The following is a 19,689-nucleotide window of genomic DNA, read 5'->3' on the forward strand; positions in this document are numbered from 1 at the left end:
GAAAGACAAGGAGGAGGCTAGAGCGGCCGGAAGTTGTTTCCGCCGATGCGGAAGTGAGTTGGTTCCGGAGCTGGGACATGGAGTCCGGGCAGCAGCCGGTGTGGCGCGGCCTGGGGCTGCTTGGGAGAGGCGGGGAGAGCCCCGGGCTGGGCCCTGGCGGCTACGAGAGGCGGCTGCTGTGGGCCGCGTCCCTGCTGTGCGTCCTGCTGGATCTGCAGCTGCCAGGTAACCATGGTAACCGCGGGCCCAACCCCTTTTCCTCCTCGCTCTTAGCAACGGAGCTTCTGCTGGCCCCGCCCCCTCGTTGCTATAGGCCATTCTCTGTCACTGCTGCTTCTCTTCCGCTTCAGGCCTTCCCCAGCCATCCCCCCCAACTTGTGCTAACGCCCCTCCCACTCCCTAAGCCCCGCCCCCACCGCATACCCTTCGTACCTCATCCTGATGCTCTTTGCTGCCCCGCCCACATTCCACGACGCGTAACCCGTTTCCTACTTGGCCCCGCCCACTCAGCCTCAGCTTGTTTCTAGTCCTCAGTGTTCTCCTCTGCATATGCTCTTTTTCTCTCCCCCACGACTGATGATAGTTTGCTGATCTACATCTGGTGAGAGAGCTGGCCTTGAACCAGCTCCCAGTAATTCCAGCTGAAATGGTCTCTCTCAATCCACCCAGGTTGGGGAATGTGTGGTTCTCCAGATGTTGTTGGACTACAACTCACATCAGGCCTAGCCAGCATCAGCAGTGGTAAAAGGATGATACAAGTGAAGAACATAAGAAGAGCCATACTGGATCAGACCAAGGATCCATTAGTCCAGCATTCTGTTCACATAGTGGCCAACCAGCTGTGGACCAGGGACCCACAAGGAAGGCATAAGTGCAATACCACCCTCCCACCCATGTTCCCCAGCAACTGGTGTACATAGACTTACCACTGTTGTAGGCCAACAACATCTAGGTAGCCACACATTTCCACAGTCCTGCCCACTACTATCATCCTTGACCTGATCATTCCTGACCTGAAGGAAGGCGTGTCTAAGTAGAACCTGTCAAATAACCCAACTGTTGGGATCTGCATGGCAAGAACTTACTTTTAAGAGATGGCGGCCAGCTATTGTACACCAAGGTCCCGTCCCTCTGTGGTACATATGTGGTTGTTTTTATTATAGGCAGCCTTTAGTCTTTTTATTTTTCCTTTACATAAGCGATTAATAAATGCCAAAAACCAAACCTTGCTCTGCCACCTTTCTTCTGTAGCACACACCTTCTGGGTTAGCGGAAAGCAATGCGATATAAACAAAACGAAATGATTGATGATTGATCCCTAGAGGTTAGTTACTGGATAAAACCAGAAGAGGAGAGGAACTTTGTGATTGTCCTTGTAAGAGAACTTCGGTCTAGAGAAATAAAACAATTTGAACCCTCTATTCACTGTTCCAGCTATGGTGGTTCCGTCCACATTTCACCAAAGTCTCCCTAAAGCTGGCAAAAGGTCATGTTCTGAAACCAATAACTGAATAGGGTCTATACAAGGTTTTTTTAACAACCTGATCCTATTATTTTTACTGCTGTTGTTGTTAAGGCCAGGGATTGAACCTAAGATCTGCAGGCAAAGCAGGTACTCATAGAATCATAGAATAGTAGAGTTGGAAGGGGCCTATAAGGCCACCAAGTCCAACCTCCCGCTCAGTGCAGGAATCCACCCTAAAGCATACCTGACAGATGGTTGTCCAGCTGCCTCTTGAACATCTCTAGGGTGGGAGTGCCCACAACCTCCCTAGGTAACTGGTTCCTTTGTAATACTGCTCTTACAGTCAGGAAGTTTTTCCTGATGTCAAGCCAGAATCTGGCTTCCTGTAACTTGAGCCCATTATTCTGTGTCCTGCACTCTGGGAAGATCGAGAAGAGTTCCTGGCCCTCCTCTGTGTGACAACCTTTCAAGTATTTGAAGAGTGCTATCATGTCTCCCCTCAATCTTCTCTTATCCAGGCTAAACATGCCCAGTTCTTTCAGTTTCTCCTCATAGGGCTTTGTTTCCAGACCCCTGATCAACTTGGTTGCCCTCCTCTGAATACATTACCACTGAGCTGTGGCCCCTCCTCGCTGAAAACTTAACATGCTCTTGCACACGCTCTCTTCCCCCGCTCTTGAAATTCATCACTGTCCTCGCGAACCGTTTCATACGTTGCAGGTTTGCTGGCTGCAGGGCAAGCCGAGATCGAAAACCACTTGGAAATGGGGCGGAAGCTGTTGGCAGCTGGGCAGCTGGCGGAAGCATTGTCTCACTACCACTCTGCAGTGGGTGAGTAACCTACCCTATCTGATTGTGATCCTTGAGCAGAGAATGCAGGCGCTGAAATGGAGGGTGTCACATTGGCCAGCACGTGCATCTTAATACAGGATGTTTGCTTAACTTCCCAAGGTCTCGGTTAGAGGCACTGAGGGAGAACTACCACATCCGTTATTTTTGTTGTAGCTCCCAACCCACTGCAATTGTTTCAGAGAAGTACATGGCTAATCAGCTCTACTTGTCTGACTTCTCTAATTATTTATTATTTACATTTTAATTCTGCACTTCCTCCAAGTAGCTTGGCACGGCGTGTGTTGTTCTCTTCTCCCTCTTGTTTATCTTCCCAACAACCCTGTGGGGGGAGTCAGACTGAGAAATAGCGGGCCCATTCAGACAAAACTGAGGGCTGTATGGTTCTCTGCTTCTCTGTGGTTAGCACTAACTACAAGCCGTACTCCCGCACACGACACCGTTAACCCTGTCTGGTTCCTGATTTCCTTAACCATACGCTAACCACAAAGCAGTTAGATGACCGGCTGAGTCTTCCGAATGCTCTGCCCCATATCCCATCAGCCCTTGCGCTGAGAGCTAGCAGTTGCGCGATTTAGGCCACTCTATACTGCTAGCTCTGTGATTTCAGCCCCTTACTGCATCACGTAAGACACCTTAAGCCAAAGTTAATGCTGCTAACCATGCTGCAGAACACAAGTTAGTGAAGCCGATGGAGGCACCTGGTTAAGGAAAACGCATGTCAGACAACACTATTAATCCTGCTGCTTAACCAAAAACCCTTAACCAGCGTGGTTAACAGTGTTGTCTGAACGGAGCCAGGGACTAGCTCAATGTCACCTAAGAGCTTTAAGGTTGAGCAGGGATTCGAACCAGGTCTTCACTGTCCTAGTCTGACACCTGGTGCACTACCCTGTAGGATTTGTCACTGTCTCAGCTACCATTAAGGTGGAATTCCAGCTTCTAAATGTAGCCCCTTGGCTGTTCACCCATGGCAAGCAAGTGTCTCAAATGTCTCACCTAACCAAGGTGACCAGGCAGAGAAGACTTTTGCAAATCGGGGGAAGGCTGATGGTTCTTTCGCGCTGCCCATTTGTGGTACGTCTCTAATGAAGATGTGTAGGCTTGTAGGTTAATTTTTTTAAAAAAACTTTAGGTGTATCATAGTTGTTTTAAATGGATAGTGTTGTTTTTTATACTTTTGGTGGTTTTAAATTTTGTACATCTGTTTTTAATGTTCATTGTTTTCAACTTTTGTAAACTGCCCAGAGAGCTTATATTGTTTTAACTTCGATCATGGTTTAATTTGCTTTTAACTGTGTATATTTATTGTTTTATACTGTATGTTTTTATCTGTACGCCACTCTGAGATCTTAATGCTATAGGGCGGGATATAAATGTTTGAAATAAATATATAATAATAATAAATAAATAAATATCATCTTTTGGAACTCTAGCAAGGCTGAGAAGAAGGCACAGATGAAGATACTTATGCAACCCATTCCCAATAGAGAAATGAATGCCACAGTTCCAATTTGTTTTGTCTTCTCTGTTTTTCCCCAACCCTCCCAGAAAGCGATCCCAAAAACTACCTTACCTACTACAAACGTGCAACCATCTACTTAGCCATGGGCAAGTTCAAAGCAGCACTGCCAGACCTCTCAAAGGCGATTGAGCTGAAGCCGGATTTTCTGGCTGTAAGTCTTGTCTTCTTCTTCTTATTATTATTATTATTATTATTATTATTATTATTTATATAGCACCATCAATGTACATGGTGCTGTACAGAGTAAAACAGTAAATAGCAAGACCCTGCCGCATAGGCTTACATTCTAATAAAATCATAATAAAACAATAAGGAGGGGAAGAGAATGCACCAAACAGGCACAGGGTAGGGTAAACAGGCACAGGGTAGGGTAAAACTAACAGTATAGAGTCCAAACAACATCAGGTTTTAAAAGCTTTAGGAAAAAGGAAAGTTTTTAGCTGAGCTTTAAAAGCTGCGATTGAACTTGTGGATCTCAGATGTTCTGGAAGAGCGTTCCAGGCGTAAGGGGCAGCAGAAGAAAATGGACGAAGCCGAGCAAGGGAAGTAGAGACCCTTGGGCAGGTGAGAAACATGGCATCAGAGGAACGAAGAGCACGAGTGAAGCAGTAAGGCTGCCTTGGGCAGAGGAAGGATGCAGAGGGAAGACCTGGCTTTGGTCTTCCTGCTTCTTCTTGCAGCGTTTATTTTATTAGGTGAAGACTAATTCGAAATGTGAGAGGTTTTACAGGCAGAATTGGTGGGTGTTATCGTTTAGGGCTGTGCACTGCCTCGGGCAGCATCCCCGAAACTGAGACAAGGCGGGCCGATTTAGTTAAGACACAGCAGCTCTCTGTTTTTACTGTATGGCCACAAACTACAGTGGCCATAAAGAGCCCTTTACGGCTGCAGTAGTTTGTGGCCATAGATATAGTAAAAATAGAGAGCTGCCGTGATCTTAACTATAAAACGCGGCTCAGCTCTCCCGGAGGAGGATGCAATTTACTGATAAGTCCCGGCAGTGGTGAATCTGGGTTGTGCAGAGGGGTTAGGGGGCTGTGAGTGGGGAATGGGGAGTCAGGAGTCCCATGGACTCCCGGTCAGCCTTGCGCCCAGCTTTCCTGGTTGCCGACCACAAGGCTGGCACCCAGGACCCTGCAAGGCTGAGTCGCTTCATGGGGGCTGAACCTTGCTTCGGCTTCAGTGCCAAGGCGAAGCAGGCACCCCCAAAGTGCCCTGAGTCGAATCGGGGCCATTTCGGAGGCTCCAAAACTGCCTTCAAGGCAAGGCAAGGGGCTGTGGGGCTGTGCACAGCAGTATTATCGTCTAGATTATTAACAAACCCGCGATCCTTTTATATAACTTTTTTTAGAGGTGTTAAATCTTGCCTTTCAATCAAACGATTTCCAGGGTGGCTTATGACACATTAAAACCTTACAAAAGGTATTTTTTCAGGAACTGCCCAGTAGTGTTTGGTTCTCTGTCAGCAACCAGAGTGCCCTTCTTCCCCTCGCTTTTATGGGCCCGGGGGCAACTGGCTGTTAGAACTGGGCGCTTTCTTGAAGCCCGGCAGAGAAAAGTCTCCACGGCTGCTCATCTTGTGGCAGGATGTCTGGGGCCAGGGTATTCTTTCCTTTGCTGTGTTGTGCTTCCTGGAAAGGAGGATGCAGAAACAGTTCAATGTGGGTTTTGTGCACCTTCTGACGCTCCTAGTTACTGGCAGTAAGATCTTTAGCTAAAACATGCTAAATCTGGGATGGGTGGGGTGTTGCTCCACTCCTTTTGCCTTTGGCTTGAGATGTGGTCCTTGAGAGTTTCTCCGAAATGAAATCTGTCCTGCAGGCTGAAAGAGTTTCTGCACCCTAGATAATCAGGGCCCTGTGGATTGTTACTGCACAGAGACAAGCCATCAGTTTCTTGTTTTCAAACAGGAAATGACTACTATTGCCCAAGAGTCTATCTCTGCCTTGCCTTGGTCTAAAACAGGGTTGGGCAGATTGCAGGATCTACTTGTACTAGAACCCTGAAATCCACCAACCGGAGCCTGGTGTGTGCTCAAAAAGCATGCGCATATCTGAAGAATTCCGAGCCCAGGAATTTGTTGAGAACAAAATGCAGATCACAGCCCTTCCCCACGAAAATCCACTCCAGGTTGCCCCAAGCTTTCTTCCATGTCACCGGTATAATTTTAGAGCTGCGTGGGCTCCTAGTTGGGAGTCAACTCCTTGCTGATCTCCTGCAAATCACTCAAAGATCTGCCTTCTGCTCAGGCTGTTCTAAAGGATCTGGACTCTTCTGCCCACAGGCCCGACTGCAACGAGGCAACATCCTCCTGAAGCAAGGGAGCACGCAGCAGGCCAAGCAGGACTTCGAAGCTGTGGTAAGCCACGTGGCCACGCCCAGAAGTAGTGGCCCGTTCAGGCACACTTATTACTTCAGGGCCAGGGATGGAGGCTCAGTCCAGACAAGACGTTTCTCAACAGTGGCTTTAGAACTCCACGGTGGAGCTTTTGCACCACTGTTGAGAAATGTGTTGTCTGGCGGGAAAACTCCACCCCTCGGTGGAGGTTTTTTGGGAAAACGCTGCACGCTGAATATCCACACCGTAGAGGAGAGTTCCTGCACAACCGTTGTGTAGCGTGTTGTGTGGCAGGCTCCGTGGAGTTCGCCGTTGAATTGACTTTTCACACTGGGTACAGAGTTCTCTGGCTAGAGCGGTGAAAGGCACGAGTGCCCCTCTAGGAGAGCCACCAGGATTGGTTTTTTTGCAGCAGTGGCTGATGGGATACATCAGGAGGACCAGGGGAGGAGAAAGGGTGGGGAACTCAATCAAACATCACAATGGAATTTAATCAACTTCACATTAGCTCACATTCACACAATGGTAGACTGAGAACATGTGTGGGGAGTGTCCCCTAAAAACTCAACCGTTGAGTGGAGTTTTCACACTGCGTTGACTAACGTGTTGTCTGAACTGAGCCAGAGTCTCGGAGAGAGATGCTTTGGGGCCTCCTCCCAAAGCCATCTCTGGTCCATCAGGAACGCCGTGAGCCTTAGTAGTGTCCACCTCCAAGATCAGTCTCTCTATGCCTGCATGTGTACACACACTCCAGGTACATGTTCTAACCAGGCAGGCACTTGGGGTAGCCATCGTTGTCAGAAAGGGACTGCTTCCATTTTTGGATTCAAAGCTTACACAAATATCAGTTTATTTTATCTAATGTATTTTTATACCAGTCCTCAGCCAAAAAAGGCTCCTGGAGTGGCTTTTTAATAATTAGGAAAACAAGGCGGCCTTTGCTCCCAGGCTTACAATACAAAAAGACATGACACACAAAGAAAAAAGAATGGGGAGGGAAGAGGAAAAAAATTAAAGGCACAATCTGATGCATGTTTAGGCAGGAAAAAAGTCCTACATTTCATTTATTTATATTTATGGGGCCTGCTAGGAGTTGTAGGACTTTTTTGTGTCTCAACACGCACCCTAAGTCTTTCAACAGGGCTGGTGGAATGACCTTGCTTACCCCTCTTATCTCCCTCAGTACACTCTGCAGGAATCGCTGCTGGTAGGGATAGAGGAGGAACATTCATGGGGGTTTGAATAATACCACGTACAATTACCAGTAATGGTGGGAAAGGGGTGCATTCTGTCAAGAACTCCCCCTACTCAGTTCCCATTGTAGTAAGTTGCCACAAAGCAGGGTGGGAGTATGCCGAGCTGGGTGCTTGCAGAAGTGACCTGTCGCATCCTCAAATACGTTTCCACGGCCATTTCGCCTTATGCATCGGCCTCAGCCCCTTGTCCCCGAGCGTTTCCAAATCTGCTCTGTTTTAGAACTGCTTTTAATCTTAGCAACGGCCTCAGACAAAGTGTTTTGTTCATGGCTTCTTCCTTCTTTTAACCATTTCATCAGCTCCAGAGCAATCCGGATAACACGGAGGCCCAAAACCAGCTTGCACATGTCACCGAATTAGAATTTTCTATGCAAGAATCCCGGACTGCCTTTCAGTGGCAAAACTACCTGGGAGCAATCAGTTACCTGGATCGAGCAATTGAGGTACTTCGTCCTGAGTTCGTCCTCTGTGAGCAAGCGTGGCCCAGGGGGCCAGTGACCACCTTGGAACGTCCGGCTTTAAATCCTCATTTAAGCGGGAACCGAGTTTGCAGGGCCTTGAGACGGGGCCGCTATCTTGGCCTGAGGCACTTTCCACGTCTCGCTTAAACGTTGCTGTAGAATGGAATAATTCGGCACGTGCTAGGTTTGTCTTGAAAGAAACTGAGCCAGTGGTACGAGATGGCCACCTGGCCATCTACACACCTCCCTGGGCCAAATTTAGGAGTGTTTACCTGTCCCTCAGTTGAAACAGCTGGGGAACAGAGATGACGGTGGGGGCAAGAAGAACCCACTTCTCTTCCGGCACATTCCATGAAACGGAAGGAGAAAGTCATGAGATGTTGATGGCTTGATAATGAGACATGGGGGGTGGGGAGCCTTCATGAGGAGAGGGGGGACACAGCTGAAAACCAGTTACTTCTTTAGAGGGGCTCCCAGGAAAACGAGTCGCTGACCAAAGTTTTTAAGTAACGACAATGGAGTTTTTTGGGGGGGGGGGGGCTTGGGAGCATAATTGCATCCTGGCTTTGCTTTAGATATCTCCCTGGGACCCGGAAGCCAAAGAGCTGCGTTCTGAGTGCTACCTGCACCTCGGCGACTACAGCAAGGCCATCCTGGACCTGAAACCCACCACCAAGCTGCGTAACGATAACAGGGCGGCTTTCCTTAAGCTCAGCAAGCTCTATTACAACGTGGGAGAGCATGAGGAGTCCTTAAAGTGAGTGGTGTGTGTGTGTATGTATGTAAGTAAGCACAGGGTGTGTGTTATTTTTAATCCAGAAAAAAAAAATCATAGCATCATTATAAGGCAGAGGTGCAGAACTTTAGGCTCGGGGGCCGTTTGTGCCCCTGCCCAAAGCTTTGCATCCCCAGCCCCGAAAATTCCCTCCCGCCCCCCCCCTCCATTTTGCCACTTGCAAATGGGGCAGTAAAATGGGGGTGGGTCACCCAGGGCCGGCGCCAGACTATATTGCGTCCTAGGCAGGCGCGTTCTGAAGCCGCCCCCTCCCCGCTCGCTCACTCACTGCTCCCCCCCCACCTGCTCACTCGCCCGCCGCGTTCGCCGCTCCGGCTCCCCCTTCGCTCACACGCTCCGGCTCCCCCCATCGCTCACCCGCCGCCCTCGCTCACCGCTCCGGCTCCCCCCTTGCTCGCCCACTCACCGCCCGCTCCCAGCTTTGAAGCCAGGACGCTGGGGTTGGGGGGCGGGGCAGAGGCTTTGAAGCGGCGCACCTAGAAGTGGCTTCCTGGCATGCCGTACTGAAGCCTCTGCCTCCAACCCCAGCATCCTGGCTTCGAAGGAGCCGGGACGCTGGGGTTGGCCAGAGGCTGGGACGGCGGCTTTGGAACAGCACACCCGGAAGCCGCTCTAGGAGAGCAGTTTCCAGGTACGCTGTTCAGCGTCCTCGTTTGCTTGGCGCTCTAGGCGGCCGCCTGAGTTGCCTCTATGGCAGCACCGGGCCTGGGGTCACCGTTTCCGTCCAGACTTATTCATACACGAATTTATTAAAATGCACAATTCTGCCGACACGTAGTCACACTGCCACTTCCATGCCGTCCCAGGGGAAGGGTTATATGGTCAGAAGACGCCTGACGCAGAAGCCTTGATGAAACTAAGCCGGTCGGATTAGTGTTTGGGTGGGAGACCGCTTGAGAACTCCCACGTACGCAGCCTTGAACTCCGTGATGGAAGAAAGAAAGGCAGGACACACAAACGTTTGTTTCGTTTTGGGAGTGCTGCATCCGGGGTGGACTCTAGCTCAGACCATGAACTTCCTGGGCGTCCTTGGGTGCCTTCTTTCTTCTCGGCGTCTGTCCCCGATAGCTGCTTGGGAACGGCTTGCTGTCTCGGGTCCCGCCTGCCACAGCTAGATCTGATGCTTTTCTCCGCAGCCAAGTGCGGGAGTGCTTGAAGCTGGACCAGGACGACAAAGACTGCTTCTCGCACTACAAGCAAGTCAAGAAACTCGTCAAGCAGCTGGAATCTGCCGAGGAGCACGTCAAAGCTCAGAGGTGCTTCCCTTCCCGGGTCTCTTGCTTCTAAGGGTGCTGGGGCTGCGTCAGCCGTTCATACAGAGCGCCTTCTGCACACACGCACGCAAAATGCGCTACGGTTTATACCAGTTGCTGGGGAACATGGGTGGGAGGGTGCTGTTGCACCGTGTCCTGCTTTGTTGGACCCTGGCTGACAGAACTATGTGAACAGAGTTCTGGAACCTCAGACTGATCCAGCAGGGCATTTCTTATGGTATTATGTGTGTCGATCCAATTCCTACCCTATTTCTTCGATTCTAAGACGCACTTTTTTCCCCATATAAACATCTCTAAAAATGGGGTGCGTCTTAGAATCACGGGTGTGTCTTATGGTTTTTTTTTCTGTTGGTGGTACTGAAATTAGTGTGCGTCTTACAATCGATGGCGTCTTACAATCGAAGAAATACGGTATATATTATAGATATAGTTGTATTTTCTTTCCCTTCTGTGGGGAAGGAAAAAAACACAGGCAAGACACTGAAGTTCTTCTGCTGTGGCAATCCCATGCATGTGCAAACAGGGCTTCTGAGAACAGTTGATACAGTTTGAAGGTGGGGGTAAAGGAGAAGCAAGGTAGTCTGAGAGTTATGCATCCCTGCCCCCCTACCATGGGATGTCCCGTCCACCCCGCCCTGTGGGCTATAGGGATGAACCATGGCAGCAGCTGAGCCCAGGGCTGCCGCTGAGTGTGACATTCACTCAGGCAGGACTTTGTTTGAAGGCTTTGCCATATCAAACGGAGGGCCGTTGCAAATTCTGCGAAGCCGGGTCCGTTTCCTAGTGAACTTATAGAACTCCCTCATGTAGTTTCCACCTTCTGTCATCACCTTTTGGAGATTATCTTTTGCTGCAGGAACATAACGATGCTGAATTCTGGATGCAGGAGCAACTTTCATTTTATTTAGAAGATTTTGGTCAAATGACCCTTTAGGTGGCTTACATTAGAATCAGCCTTCCTCAACCTGGGGCGCTCCAGATGTGTTGGACTACAACTCCCAGAATGCCCCAGCCAGCTGGCTGGGGCATTCTGGGAGATGCAGTCCAACACATCTGGAGCGCCCCAGGTTGAGGAAGGCTGCAGATCATTATTATATATCGCATATAATAATCAATTGTGTGTGTGTGTGTGTGTGTGTGTGTGTACACACACACACAATCCTACACCCCCTTTCTGCACATAGGTAGTGTGATCCACAGAATAAAAATAACCTTTCTTTTACTATTTAGACCACAAAATCAGGCTATGTTCTCTCCGCTTCTTTGACACGAGCTTTGTGGGGCCTGAAGGTTAGCTAGCACCGCTTCCTTCCAAATGTTATTTTCTGTGTTACTGCCCTGCAACAGGTATGAAGATGCCATTGAGAAGTATAAAGCGGCCATGAAAACGGAGCCCAATGTGGAGATCTATACCACTAAGGCAAAAGGACACATCTGCCACTGTTTGTCCAAGGTGAGGCAGGAGCATCCAACTTGTTTAGGGGAATGTGTAAAACTGAGGGGAGACATGATAGCACTCTTCATAGAATCATAGAATAGCAGAGTTGGAAGGGTCCTACAAGGCCATCTAGTCCAACCCCCTGCTCAATGCAGGAATCCACCCTAAAGCATCCCTGAAAGATGGTTGTCCAGCTTTCAAATACTTAAAAGGTTGCCACACAGAGGAGGGCCAGGATCTCTTCTCGATCCTCCCAGAGTGCAGGACATGGAATAACGGGCTCAAGTTAAAGGAAGCCAGATTCCGGCTGGACATCAGGAAAAGCTTCCTGACTGTTAGAGCAGTACGACAATGGACCCAGTGACCTAGGGAGGTTGTGGGCTCTCCCACGCTAGAGGCCTTCAAGAAGCAGCTGGACAACCATCTGTCAGGGATGCTTTAGGGTGGATTCCTGCATTGAGCAGGACTCGATGGCCTTATAGGCTCCTTCCAACTCTACTATTCTAAGAAACAAATTTGTCTTTGTGAAAAAGAGATTAAATAATTGTATCTGGTAAGTTGAATATTCAGGGTGGAGGTCTTTAAAATGAATAAAGGAGTCGTAAAACATTCAATCGCATTGTAATGTTGACATTTCATCAGATTTTGAGTGAGTTTTGACAAGAGATAAGAAAAGAGGCTCATTTGAAATCGAGTTACCTGCAGTTGGTTTCCTGCTCTGCCACCGATTCCCTGTCTGTCCTTGGTCATGTCTTTCAGCCTCTTTGGGCTTTTTTTTTTTTTTTTTGCTTCCTGCCTGGGGTTATTTGGCCTATATCTAAGGAAAGATTTGAACCACCGTTGCTCCAATGACTAGAGCTTCAGTCTGACATGACCCAGTAGACTGGAATGAGTGATGGTACAGAACATGGGGCCGGTGTTGGGGGCGCAGTTTCCTGGGGAAGCCGGAAAGGCTGCTGCAGATGTAATTTCTCTTCCCTTTTCCCTGCCACAGAGCAAGCAACCTCAGGAAGCCATCGACATCTGCACAGAAGCTCATCAGCTCGACCCCAGGAACGTCTTCATCCTGCGTGACAGAGCTGAAGCCTACATCCTGAACGAGGAGTTTGACAAAGGTGAGAGGGTCAGTCATTGGTAGGGGAGCGTGTCCCGTAAGTCTATAAAAGATCTCCTGCAACAGCCTGAAGATCCAGCCAGCCCAGTGTCCCGCTTCCCACAATAGGAAGCCCACAAGTAGGACTTGAAAGCCATAGCCCTTTCCCACTGTTGCGCCCCAGCCAGTGGCATTCAGTGATACACTGCCCTTGAATGTGGAGGTTCTACTTAGCTGTCACCTCTGTTATCGCCGCAGATAGAGAAATATCCTGGGCTGTTCCTCCCCACCCCCAAATGATTACGAATGTAAAAACCAGAGCGAATGAGTTGGATTGTTCATTCCAGTCTCATGTGGGTCAGCAAGGAAGGTCACTTCAGATCTGTGTCTGCTCCATGCAGACTTGGCATAAGGAGCATCTGATCTTTGTAAGTGGTGGGAGCTGTTTCTGCAGGGCACAGACCTGTCACCTCAACCCGGCCAGTTCGTTATGAGCATGAAAGTTCCCCTTCCGCAATGGACCAGACACAGGGCGATCGCCTGAACGTTTTCAATTTTAATTATATTTTCATCATAAGGGCTAGAAGCTTGGCTGAGTTTCTCTCCCTGCCCCCTAAACAAAAAGCCAGAACTGCTGCTCTCTTGATTGCATTCTGCCCAATTCCACACACGAGAGGCACCGCTGCGAAAGAGGTTGCAAAATTTAAACAGCTGCATATATACGTATTTATTGTCCATTAAAGCCAACTCCTGCCTTTTTTGCAGCTGTCGAAGACTATCAAGAAGCCAAAGAGTTCGATGGTGAAAATGAGGAATTAAAAGAAGGGCTGGAGAGGGCGCAGAAGCTGCTAAAGCAGTCCAAGAAGCGAGACTATTACAAAATCCTTGGGATCCGGAGGTGCGTCGTCCCACCTTCCGTAATTCTTTCACGGAAGGCCACCCAGGCATTGAATGCTTTCTTAGTACATTGTTAGCAAAAGTCACAGAGGGGGAGGCTGGCCAGTTTGTGTCCATAAAGCCGAGCCCCTAGGTTAAAGCATCTTGGACAGAAGAGCTAGGAATTATCTAGCGGGGCTCGGGAGAATCCTTTATGACTCTGGAGAGCTTCCTCCCAGCAAGGCTGTGATGCACTGGCTTAGTTCAGACAACACATTTCTCAATGGTTGTTTTAGAACTCCACGGTGGTGTTTTTACACCACCGTGGAGAAATGTGTTGTCTGGCGGGGAAACACCCCACCACAGTGGAGGTGGGTTTTTTTGGAAAACACTCCACACAGAATATCCATGCTGTGCAGAGGAGAGTTCCTGGCTGCACAACCATAATGTTGTGTGGCGGGCTCTGTAGAGTTTTCTGTTGAGTTGTGTTGACTTTTCCCACCGGCTACAGAGTTCACTGGCAAGAGCAGCAAAATGAGTGAATGCTGCTCTAGGAGAGCCACCGGGGTTGTTTTTTTGCAGCACACAATGGCTGATGGGATACCGTCTGGAGGACCGGGGAAAAGAGAGGGCGGAAGAACTGTCAAACAAACCTCAGGATGGATTTTACTCAACTCCACAGTAGCCCACAGTCCCACAACAGTTGAGAGAACATGTTGTGTGGGGAATACCTCCTAAAAACTCAGCTGTTGAGTGGAGTTTTCACCGTTGACTAACATGTTGCCTGAACTGAACCACTGTCCAGCCTGACTCAATGAGAAGCCACCTTTAGGGGCACCAGTGTCACATAGTAGCTCAGGGTTTGAACTGCAGAATCTTTCTTCTTCCCCAGCGTCTCTTCAGTGGTCACTTTCAACCATGAACGCCACCATCTGAAATACGGGAATTAATGATAACAACCAGCCTGGCGTTAAGAATTACTGAGATAAAAGTGTGTGACTAAAACTACCAAGAAGGATGTTATGATGGGCACGTCCCAGGAAAACTAGACACGTTTTAAAGTCCGTTGCTTTAAATGTATATCCTGAACCTTCCGCCCATATTGTCTGCCTACACGCAGACAAAAATAACCCCTAAAACGAAACAGCGGGAAAGACCGCATCAGGAGTAGTGAGCAATACCAGAAACAACCATTAAATGCTTTAAATCGGGTAGTTTTTAATTCGCCATCTGAATACTGTGAATGAGAATTCCAGATGTCCTGGGGCAGTGGGTCCCGTAACCTGAGGCACTGCTGAGAAAAAGGCCTGATCTCAAGTCATCCCTGTCCTCCGTATCTCACAAGACAGAGGATCCATTCAGAAGACACCTTTAAACCCTGCTTGTTAAGGCTTTTGGTTCAGCAGCAGGGTTTAAGGTGCCTTGTGCGATGCGTTTTGCTAAACCCTACTCACTCACTAACTACAGTTGGACTGTCTGCAGCAGTGCTAATGGCTCTCTCTAACCCGGGCTTAAGGTGTTGTGTGCAACAGCACAGCTTGCGGTTAGTGCTAACCCCAGAGAACCACAGTTTCGCTAACCACAGAGCCAGAAGTGTCATCTGAACAGGCCCAGAGAGAAAATGGGAAAACTCGCGACGATTGCAGTTTATGAACGGGTTTATGTAGGAGGTGATGGCTTTTCAGATAACCTGAGCTCAGACAGGTTGTGATTTGAAAGGTAAGAAAAAGAAGCACCTTAAACCAAGGCCAGAAACAAATGAGTGTAATCGATACAGTATTGTTCTACTAGGCTCAAATAACCAGCCTCCCATCAGATCCTAGCTACTTCGTTTCCTGAAGCTTCCAGCCAGTTTTCAAGGCCGGCTGCACACAGCGCTCCTTCCAACACCCTAATCTAGAAGTCTCCTGGCTCTGTACATCTGGAAAGATCGACTTTCCCCGTGAAAGGCCACAGTTGAAACCAGGCAAAAGGGCTCCAGACCACATCCGCCACCTGTCTATCGATTGCCAAGGAAAACTTAGGTGTCTGCTGATGTTCCACCCATTGAGTTCAGTGGGACTTAGCATTGGCTGGTCAGGACTGTAAATCTTGACCTGCTGCCAGCCTTGTCAGTGCTTGAACCGCATTTTTAAAAATCACAAAGGGGTGAAATATTGCCACCAGCTCAACCTCTTTTTAACACAAAGTTGTCAAGCTGGCTGGGTTCAGGGAAAGTTTGGTGCGGCAAAGTCGATGGATTAAGTTCGCAAAAACGTTAGTTATCGCATGGCAGCAGAGAGATGAGCCAGTGTTGGACTGGGAGTCAGGAGATCCAGGTTCTAGTCCCCATTCGGCCATGGAAACCCACTGTGTGACTTTGGGGCAGTCACAGACTCTCAGCCCAAACCACCTCACAGGGTTGTTGTGAGGATAAAATGGAAAGGAGGAGGATTATGTACGCCGCCTTGCGTTCCTTGGAGGAAAAAAGGTGGGCTATAAATTCAAAAATAAATAAAATAAAATATCCTATACGGGTCTACTTAGGCTGAGATGTGAATATGAAAACTTTTGGGTTTTCACTGATGCCTTTGCCAGGCATGATGAAGATCTCTGTGCATACCCAAAGTTTACATACCCTGCTGCCAAGCAAAAGAGGTGACTTTACCCAACTCCTTTGTTTTCCCTGTGCTTCCAGAACTGATGTGGTAACCAAGCCTGAGCTGCACGCCTTGTTCCCTACAAAAACACGCCTGCTGCTTCCTCGCTCAAATTTGTTTTTCCTCGTTTCCTTGAAAAATTCAGGAACACACCTTGTTTGCTTCTCTTCCCCCCCTTAACCCCTTTCCAGGAATGCAAACAAGCAGGAAATCATCAAAGCCTACCGGAAGCTGGCTCAGCAGTGGCACCCTGACAACTTCCAGTCAGAAAATGAGAAGAAGGAAGCGGAGAAGAGATTCATCGATATTGCTGCTGCTAAGGAGGTCCTAACAGATCCAGGTAACGTCCGTCTCGTTAAGTCCATCTATGAAGTCTGCTTTGCTCCAAAGCAGTCTTCCCCAACCTAGCGCTCTCCAGATGGGTTGGACTACAACTCCCAGCATCCCCCAAGAAGGGGGTGCTGGGAGATGTCGTCCAACCCACCTGGAGGTCAGCAAGTTGGGAAAGATTGCAATAATTTGTCTTCTGTGATCTGTATAAGGTGTGTAAGGCTACATATTTGGTATACGTTGTTCTGTTTTGGTCTCGCCTCCTCTGGCATTGTCATGCTCAACTTGTCACATAGAAAGTCCAGGGGCTTTTGTTTTGGTTCCAGTGAAAGCTCAGATGCTCAGGAATGCCCAATCTTGTTCCTCCTAGCAAATACAGCCCCTGAGCATGAGCAAAATGCGCCCACAGAACCGCTGAAAATGAAAGAAACGTAGGGTTTATCCATAACCACCAGCTTTCCTCTCAGTAGTAGTGGCCGTTTCTACTGTCCCAAGATAGAGGTGATGGGGTGGGAGCACAGGGGGTGTTAGAGACGGGAATTTGCTGTGGGTTACAAGTGGGAAAGCGCTTGCATCTAATATCCTTACGTTTATTCTGTTTATATTCCACCTTTCCTCCAAGTCGCACAAGGCAGCGTGTGTCTGCCCCTCTCCTTTCACGCTCACAACAATCCTGTGAGATTGGCTAGGCTGAAAGATAGTGGTTGGCCCATGGCCACCCAAGGGGCTTCATGGCCAAGTGGGCATTTGAACCTGGATCTCCCGGGTTCCACTTCTGGACAGAGCTTGTGATTTTATGTACGGCTCCTGGCACAAAGTACATATTTATTGCAATGACATATTTAGAAACATCCCCAAATAGATGGTATGAGAGTTTTAAGGCTTAAACGTAACAAGGAATAACTGAGAGAAGCATGAAAGCCTTCCTGATTTTCTTCCGATCCATGTGTCTGCAGCCAGACAGGGCTGCCCATGACTCTTTAGAATCGTAGAATAGTAGAGTTGGAAGGGACATAAGAACATAAGAAGAGTCCTGCTGGATCAGACCAAGGGTCCATCTAGTGCAGCACTCTGTTCACATAGTGGCCAACCAGCCAGGGACCAACAAGGCAGGACATGGTGCAACAGCACCCTCCCACCCATGTTCCCCAGCAACTGGTGCACACAGGCTTACTGCCTTGAATACTGGAGGCAGCCAGCACACAACCATCAGGGCTAGTAGCCATTGATAGCCTTCGCCTCCAGGAATTTTTCCAACCTCCTTTTAAAGCCATCCAAATTGGTGGCCACTACCACATCATATGGTAGTGAGTTCCATAATTGAACTATGCGCTGTGTGAAGAAGGAGCCTATAAGGCCATCGAGTCCAACCCCCTGCTCAATGCAGGAATCCACCTAAAGGCATCCCTGACAGATGGTTGTCCAGCTGCCTCTTGAATGCTTCTAGTGTGGGAGAGCCCACCACCTCCCTAGGTCATTGGTTCCATTGTCATACTGCTCTAACAGGATGTTTTTCCTGCTGTCCAGCCAGAATCTGGCTTCCTACAACTTGAGCCCGTTATTCCGTGATCTGCACTCTGGGATGATCGAGTGCAGGACACGGAATAACAGGTCTCAAGGATCTCTCATGCCTCGTTCTCTTCCCAACATTTTGTTCTTTTTTTCTAACCACCCTTCCAGAAATGCGTCAGAAGTTCGACTCCGGCGAAGACCCCCTGGACCCGGAGAATCAGCAGGGAGGGGGCGGGCACCAGCACCAGTGGCCCTTTGAATTCAACCCCTTTGGCTCCGGGAACTTCCACTTCAAGTTTCACTTCAATTAAACTTGGCCGATCCCTGAACGTGCGGAGGGGGAGGCAAAAACGGTCGCCAGCGAACAGGCGCTTGGACCTCTGGGTAACGCTTAACCGATGTGGAGACTGTGGGAGCGTCGGGCCCCTGCCGGAAACAGCCGCAACACGACCGGGGGCAGCGGGGGATGGCGGGGGGATTTCCCTTCTATATTTAAGCGTTGTTTCTGAGCTCCTTGTTTAACAGAGCTCAGGCCTCGAGAAAGACGGGGGATGCTTCGCTTCTAGCCACGGTTCCCGAGCAGCGGTGGCCTTAAGGTGGGCTGTACCACGCATGAAGAGCTTTAAACACCTCTCTGGCATCCCGCCTTTCGCAGCGACCCTCAGACCGCTAGGCCGCGTTTAATGGACTCCGTGCCGTCTAACTGGGCAGGGCATTGGCCATGCCTCTTGTGAGTTGTCTGAGTGAACCGGTGATGGGGAAACAATTTTGCTCCACCACCCCCCGGCCGTCCATCCCAAACCCTTTGCCACCCTATAACCCCAGGTGACCTACTCATCTTCAGTCCAAGAGGGGCAAAGGTTCCCTTTTTTTAATTTATATTTGCCTTCCTGGGAAGCCCCTGGCAGCCAAAAATGCAGGCTTTGAGTCAATGTGTGGGACCATCTCCTGTCAGTGATGCTGAGGTCCAAAGCACAACCAAGTCCTGCAAATACCTTTCTCCATTGCAACATCCCTGATGTGTCCGGGGGGTGGGGGTGGGGTATCTTTGTGGGCATTTGGGGTTGATATAGCCGTTAATCCTGCAAAGACAGGTTGAAGCGCCCTTGCCAGACCACATTGGTTAGGTGGAAGAGACAAACAAATGAAGATTGTCTTGATTTAGTTGTTGTGAGTCACCCTCCGAAGAGGTGAGATTCATCTTAACACCATAGGGTGGATTCTGCGGTTGCACATTGACTGTTCTCTTCTTCAGACACGAGGGAGATATAATACCCAAGAAACCCATCTGGATTTGGGGACGAGCTTCCTTCCACCTCACTCCCCCATGAAATGCCCTTCCTTGTCAGTGTTTGACTGTGTTCATATGTGACTTGCAAGACTAATATTCTATAAAGAAGCAGGGAGCACTCGCCATCCACTATTTCCTAAGGTGAGGCGAAAGTAAATTCATTCTTTTCTCCTCCTGCTCCCCACCCAGCACAGTAGCTATATAAAGCCCAGTGTGCTCCAGTTATCATCCGGCGGCCGAGAGAAGGAACATTAAGGAGGGGTGTTCGCCTCCGCCTTCACCAAAAGTGTCAAGATTAAACGTTTGTATTGCAAAACCATTGACGCTCTTTTCCGTCCCGTTAGGGCAAGGGTTGAGGCAGCAAGAGCAGACCCACACAGCCCAGGGTCCTGTCTGGTCATCACCCACTTGGTCCCCTTCTGTGGACTGGTCCAGAAGCAGAGAAAGTAGATTGGGCCTAATTCGGGTTGAAAGCAAGAGTACACTAACTGGGTTGGATCGAGGATTTGCCTTCCTCGAGAGAAAAGTCCTTCACCCCATCCAACA

The 19,689-nt window shown here is 49.1% G+C and overlaps 1 protein-coding gene across 1 annotated transcript; it reads left to right on the forward strand.

Moving 5' to 3' along the window:
* The first annotated feature begins 56 nt into the window (after positions 1 to 56).
* LOC134406478 (dnaJ homolog subfamily C member 3-like) lies at positions 57 to 19,459 on the forward strand. Its single transcript, XM_063137925.1, has 12 exons — positions 57 to 225; positions 2,186 to 2,296; positions 3,866 to 3,990; positions 6,124 to 6,198; positions 7,733 to 7,876; positions 8,470 to 8,651; positions 9,827 to 9,946; positions 11,312 to 11,417; positions 12,397 to 12,517; positions 13,261 to 13,393; positions 16,202 to 16,350; positions 18,021 to 19,459. Exons 1-12 carry the CDS (start codon positions 78 to 80, stop codon positions 18,161 to 18,163), a joined length of 1,557 nt encoding a protein of 518 aa, XP_062993995.1. The 5' UTR covers positions 57 to 77; the 3' UTR covers positions 18,164 to 19,459.
* Positions 19,460 to 19,689: the final 230 nt, after the last annotated feature.

This window comes from Elgaria multicarinata, chromosome 11 (assembly GCF_023053635.1).
Source record: "Elgaria multicarinata webbii isolate HBS135686 ecotype San Diego chromosome 11, rElgMul1.1.pri, whole genome shotgun sequence".
NCBI classification, from domain to species: domain Eukaryota; kingdom Metazoa; phylum Chordata; class Lepidosauria; order Squamata; family Anguidae; genus Elgaria; species Elgaria multicarinata.